General features: G+C 38.7%; 1 protein-coding gene across 1 annotated transcript; it reads right to left on the bottom strand.

Annotated features, from left to right (window-relative positions):
- Positions 1 to 5931: 5931 nt before the first annotated feature.
- Positions 5932 to 6864, bottom strand: LOC146976319 (olfactory receptor 13G1-like). Its single transcript, XM_085796694.1, has one exon. It carries the CDS (start codon positions 6862 to 6864, stop codon positions 5932 to 5934), a length of 933 nt encoding a protein of 310 aa, XP_085652820.1.
- Positions 6865 to 7064: the final 200 nt, after the last annotated feature.

Raw genomic sequence — 7064 nt, 5'->3', positions numbered from 1 at the left:
TGTCACAATATTTTTTAATACCAACACGACTTTGAGCTGCAACTGTAGTGGCAACTTTTCGAACTTCAGTGTTGGGGGTAACTAATTATAAAGTAACAGATTACTGTCATTTTCTTACTTAACTTTCTGAGTGACTAGTGTAGTAATGCTTCAATTCAAATCAAGTACCTGTTACCGGTTGGGGGTGTGTGCTTAGGGCGGTGACACTCACCATTAACAAATTATATACAGGTGCATCTCAATATCATGGAGAAGTCAATTTCCAGAAGTAAAGCCAACATTTCGGTATTCCATTTTTTTTTATTTTTTTTTTATTGGTCCTTTGTAATATTTAGATTTTTGGGGATACTGAATTATAGGTCTTCATTTAACGTTAGTCATAATTAGTACAATTAAAATAAATTGAATAAATAAAGACATGAAATGTTTCTACATCAATGTGTCTACACTGGAAGTTAATACTGTAGATATTTACAGTATAATCAGAGCGAACTATGAATGAGGTTGCTTCACTTTCACGTGATTGTCAGCCTGTTCAACATTTTACTGACCCGACGTCTTTTCACATAGGGTTTCCTTCACCTTTCAAATGGGGCAGAGCTCCGTGGGAAACAGTAGGAGAGACACCGAGGGAGAATCTTGGTCTGACACTGACACATTGTGATCGCGCATGATGCGCATCTATATTGAAAGTAATGACGATACAGGAACGGTCCCCCATGCACACATACACGTTTTAACCAAGGCAGCAGCCAAAATCACCCAGGCAGCATGGTTTTAGACTGAAGCGCAAATAATTTTACCGCGAACGCACACTGACTGAAGTCACATCATTGATATCGCTCTGGTCCTACTTGCACATATAATTTAATAAATATAGGCTAAATAAATTCACAGGATTTTTAGGCATGCACTTAACACAAATGGGAAAAAACTCATAGTTGAATAGTGCTTCGAAAATGTAATACCTCGTCAGATGACATTTATTACTTTTTAATGGCCTTAATTTTTGCTAATTTCATTTACTATGTTTTAATAGCTTTTACAACTCTGCGGAAACCCTGTGATATAATAAAACAATTTTTTTATTTAATTTTACTCAAACACATACCTATAAATAGTAAAACCAGAGAAACTGATCATTTTGGGAATGGTCTCTTAATTTTTTCCAGAGCTGTATATTATTGCAATGGAGAATAAGGGGACGAAAAGTGGAAAAATGCAATGCTGAGGTCAAAGACCCCTAAAGCTCACCAAAGGTCAGCCACCAAAGTGGTTCCACGTCTGAAATCAAACCTTGGGGTATGTAGATGATATGCTGAAAGTTTCATGCTTTAGTCATAAAATGCACAATTAGTTTGCTTATCTGCCCCACTTCTCTTCCCTGAAGACAATGAGCCATGAGTAATACTGGTTCAGCTGGGCATGCATTGTTACATCAATGTTTCACTGAAGCCTAAATTGTTATTTTAGGTTTGCACTTAAGGTTTGCCTACTCCATTTACAGTTTTGTTTTCCCAAATGTTATAACTCATGTTGCACATAAAACCACAGAATGTATAGTGTATACATATCCTATGTGAGTTATGTTATTTAATAGTGCACTAAATGCCTTATTTATTTATTATTATTATTTTACAGCTAATTAACTTTTAATAGTTAAGAATAAGACATACTTTTTTGGATGGATGAGTGTGTCTGTGAGTCACTGACCTATCAGGACAGCTGGGTAAATGTAGAGTTTGGTGAGTAAATTAAAACACTTTGGGCAAAATTGGCATTTATTTGAATGTTTTATGTTGATTTTGCAGAGGAACAGACATGACCAGCTTTTGACTCCCATGTAGAAAACAACATAGACATGCTTTTCAATACATCTGTAGAACAGGGAAAAAAAAGAAAACGAAATTGCATGTCACCACTGGCGATGTCACAAGTTTTAAGGGTCAAGAAACTTTGTAAGCACCTGTCATTTGTACTTAATGTAAATTCCTATACTTCAGCCTTCCTCCCACTCATCTACCCTGCTGCCATTTAGCATTATCCTCAGCTGCTCAGTAACACACGCAGTGTGCTTGGTGACCAGGACGCCTGGTTCTCAGCTTTGCCTGTTGGCATGTCGTGCCGACCTGTCATTAACCAACTACTCCAAAGAAGCCTCTTGAGACATCCCATCTTCACTTTTGGCTTCCTGCTCAGCCATAGAGATATCCGGCCATTGCATTTCTGTTTGTACCTGAACTGCAGTTGGCCTCCAGGTCACCCTCCTGAGCAGCTCTGCCTCTCTGCATGAGCTACTCAACACTCCTGCCTCTCTGCATGAGCTACTCAACACTCCTGCTCATCATTTCTTTGACCTTTAGGGTATCTGCTTAATGTCTTCTGCTATGCTCCTGCTGAGCTCTCTGGCTGTTTACCTACTGTAGCTATGACTCCCATCCCATCTCTACCTATCTTAGCCTGATTTTCCTGGATTTTGGTCTTGTTGCCTTTAAATTGGACTCCTGCCCTTGAATTTCTGGGGTTAATTTCCCCATTTGGAACATGTTCTCTGGTTTTGACCCCTGCATGTCTCAACATCCAGCAACCTTTGTCCCTCTTTATGTTAATATTTTTTTGGATTGCATGCAATAAGCCATGCATCTATCTACATACATTGTGTCTGCATTACGAGAAGGTCAACAATTAAAACACACTTACCCTCTCACATATTTCGAAAGTTTGAACTTGAATGATGGTAAATACATTCAAAGTAAGGAATTGAGACCTATGAAAGTAAATTTACTTGATAAATCAATACTGCATTCAAAGATGCTGTTTAACCAAATACTAATTTAACTACTTACAAACCAACGTAATGTACTTGGAAGTGTCTTGTGTAGAATGATCTGATGTAAGACACTTCCTCAGAAATATAATATTTTTCAGTTTCTAAGTAATGTTTACTATTATCTGATTTGTTGGTGGCCCCACTGAACTGTTACTCAGATGCAAATATCTGCTGTGTCTTGGTTCCCAGCACTTGGTTACTGTTTCTTTGTTTAACTTTGCTCATTAGGTAAATGAACTCTTTGTTTATGAACTGTTGATGGGAAAGATGTGTCACACTCAACCCCCCCGAGTAATGTATCCTCAGCACTTAGCTCTGGTTAATGAACCTCAGAGGGTTTGGTGACTGAGTAAACAGCTCCTGTTTTGCTTTTCAACATTTGCAACTCTAACAGACAAGTAAGCTTGTTGTGAAAATGTGGTTTGCCTCTACATTGTCTTGTTTAGAAAATTTAAATGAGCAGCACTTTGTAAAATGGAACAATAAAGTTCTGACTGAAGAGGACTTCTTCCAGTAACATTTGGTCACAAGCTCCAAATTAATCAATATTTCTCTCATTGAGTCATGATAAATTAGTAAGCATATTTTCTGTTAGGAAAACCTTCTGACAAAAAAAAACATAATTTGTTCCACAGTCCTACGATGTGAAACATACAGAGCTTTAAAGATCTGCCGACAAATAAAGTGACAATTAACATTTAGGCTTAGAACTATTATTTTGTGAATATTCAAAATTGTGATTAAAGTGATGATTGTTGTTTCTGAGGAATGAAAAAAATAAGTTGTGTAAGCTGATTCATGTAAACAGAATTGCAGACTTTTTCCATTTTGTGTACAATGCAGTATGCACAGATTTCTCTTCCTATGCTCTTTGAACAGGACATAATCTATCAGTGCGACATAACACAGCTCAGCCGGTGATCAGGACAGGACAGCGGAGCTCACCTGATGCATCAATGCAGCCATTATTTCTCTTCTCCTGTTTATTTGCAACCATTGTCTGAAGTCACTCCGATGTTGATAAATAACTTGATAAACAATGGTAGTTGCCGAGCAACCACAATTGCAACAATAACGCCCCTTTCACACCGCGGACGTAACAAATAAACAACACGAAATTGCAAAACATTCACACCGGCAGGAACACAAATATGCAACGGCTGGTTCTTCACCTCCACATCTTGTCTTCGCTATGCCACTGTTGTCTTGTTACCAACTTTACTATATCAACAGAGCAGCTCACTGTCTTATCACTGATTAAAGACCCCCTAAACCAAAAATGCACTTTTTTAAATGATTAACATGTCAATTTAGTGTGTGGGCTCTGTAACAAGGCATTTCAGTTGCAAAATTGCTAATCCACGCCATAACTGAGCATTTTAGACTTGAAAATGCAGTTTCAATACCAGACTCTGAAAAAACTGGATTCAATTTTTCAAATTGGAGTCCGTTTTCGTGCGTCACAAAACTGTAGCAACCAATCCCGTTGATTTTTCCCCCATCTCATTACATAAAATATGAACAGGGTACAAAGCGGGAGTAACGTACGTTAAACAGCGATGACGGCGACGTTGCTCTGCGTTTTGTTTTATTTGTTAGGATCCCCATTAGCTGCGCTCTAGAACGCCGCTAGTCTTCCTGGGGTCCACAGTTAAAACCAATACATTTAAACATAAATCTGCAATCACAACATAAAAACAAGTCAACAAAATCTTACATTAAATCTGTACCATCAGATTATCATCCACATCAAAGAACCTGTGTAAGACAACTCCGATGTACAGCAGTTATAAAATAAAATAAAATAAAATAAAAAGAATAAAATAAGAGGGTAAAGGAGCGGGTGAGGAGCGGTTAAGGACGGTGATACCAGCCTGTTACCGAGCAACTCAGAGACTCTGGGCATGGCCCCTGGATGCAAGCACCTAAAGAACTCTATAATTAACAGCGGCGGCGGCTCTGCAGCCGTTCTTTGCTGTAGTAGTTCACCACGACAGTGACACTTCACATATCCAGCTAGATGCAGTGTGTGTAAGTAGTTGGTTGCGGTGGCTGAGCGGCAGCGTCGCCGCCTTGTAAACGGGATACTTGTGTTTGAGTCCCGGTGTGGTCTTTTTTTTTTCTTTCTTTGTAATAAACTTTATTCACATTTCAGTTTACATTCAAATTTACATTTACTCGCCGGAGGAAACACAAGCTTGCACGTGAAACCTGACGTGAGCTTCGTGTTTTGACATCACCTTTCTGTCTCCCTTGCCCCTGACGCGCACCGCCGTTACCAAGCAACTCTGACCAGGCAGTCATGCATATTTATGGAAGATGAATTTTTCAATGAGGGAGAAATAATGGACGTGTTTTTAGTGTCTTGGAGAGTTATTTTAAACAACTTTGTGTAGGTAAGCAATTTTAATCAAAGAATAGTCATAGAATGAAAATGCCTCTTTAGGGGGTCTTTAATATCTGATCACTGCCTGATCAATATCTGATCACTGTCCTGACAGTATATAAAAGTCAAGAGATGGTGAGAGCAAACACTCGCTTGCTATTTCTAAACTGTCTTTGGTGAGAGACACAGATTGTTTACATTGTTTACATTAGCGGCCAAGCGCGACCTGTCCATGCGCCCGTGTCTGTGTGTATGTGAGGTGCGACCGCACGAAAAAATACGTCTCCGGTGTGAAAGGGCCTTAATCGTGGGAAAATCTGTGCGGTCAGAATGACAGCGTATGGCCGAAATAGGTAAAAGTGACGATATGTTCTACCCTGACACAAAGAGAAAAAAACAACAAAGGACACAACAATGTTGTAGTTCCTCACATTGCTGGAAGATGATTTACAATACAATACATTTCCCTGTGCATATCAAGGTCAGTAACTCTCTAACACAAAAGGTTTTCAACCCTGAGGACCAAACACCCAGACAAACTCTTTTGCAGTTCAGACCTTCAAAATAGGTAAACACACAACTGCTTCACAACAAGTGCATGGCACAACACAGCAGAGGCCCCTCCTCAGAAGGACTCAGCAGTCTGCAAATCATATTTACACACAGAAAGTAAATTCAGTCAAATTAACAGAAAACAAATCCACACAAGAAGAATTTAAGATGCAACTATTTTGAATATCCTTAATATCTTATATTTAATTTCTTTTGTCCTGAAGCAGTACACAAAAGGATTAACAAGAGATGGGCCGAGAATGGCCCCAATCATCAAGCCATGGCGTTGGTCAAGAGTTAATACAACACCCAACCTGGTCAGGACAACGCGGATAAATAATGGGCAGTAATAACATGCCACCACAATCAAATGACTCAAACAAGTGCTGCCTATTTTCTTTTTATCACTGTTGGAAGATAATTTCACAAAAACTATAATCCCCAAGTATGACAGGCAAATAAAGGAGAAAGTGAAAAATAAAAGAAAAAATGTTATGATTGAAACCATACCAAAATAGTAACGAGGATTGACACAAGTCGTTCTCATTATAGCAGCGTAGTCACAGAAAGTGTACTTCAGCGTTGAGGAGCAGTGGGGGAGAGGGACCAGACTTGCAGGCAAAATAGCCACAAAGCAACAGGCAAGAATCCACAGTAAACATGCAAGAACAAGAGTACGCACATTTGTTAAATAACTGTGGTACTGAAAAGGATAACTAATAGCAACCAATCGATCAAATGCCATAACTGCTAATGCAAACATCTCCATCACCCCTCCTAAGTGGAAAGCAAACATTTGAATAAAGCAAGGCACATAGGATATAGTATTAACACCAGCAACAAGAATCCCAATCATTGTTGGACTGGCACTGGAGGTGTACAGTATATCAACAATAGCAAGGTTGCAAATCAGAACATACATTGGTTTGTGTAATCTCTTGTCACAAATGATGAAGATGATATTTACCATGTTTGCTAGAAGAGCTAGACAATAGATGATCAATATAACCAGACCAACCACCATTGGCGTTTCGGTTTTGTCAAAACCACCTATTACAAATTCTGTTACTATGATTGAATCATTATATAAAGGCATATTTAACAAAATTAGTTCAACTGTTGACAGAGATAAAAATCAGTCTGTCAAAGTCACCCATAAACTTATAAAGATTATCTATCTGTAAGAGATTCACTCAATCAGCTGCACACTTTTAAAGCTCTCCACAAAAGTAACTTCTTATTGGATGGGACCTTTGCCCAGTTGTATTTGATGTTATTTTAGATTTGAATGAGGTC

The sequence above is a fragment of the Trachurus japonicus genome, chromosome 13 (assembly GCF_045865225.1).
Source record: "Trachurus japonicus isolate A0001 chromosome 13, Traja_1.0".
NCBI classification, from domain to species: domain Eukaryota; kingdom Metazoa; phylum Chordata; class Actinopteri; order Carangiformes; family Carangidae; genus Trachurus; species Trachurus japonicus.
The sequence above is the reverse complement of the archived record's forward strand: the minus strand, read 5'-3'. Positions and strand labels throughout refer to the sequence as shown.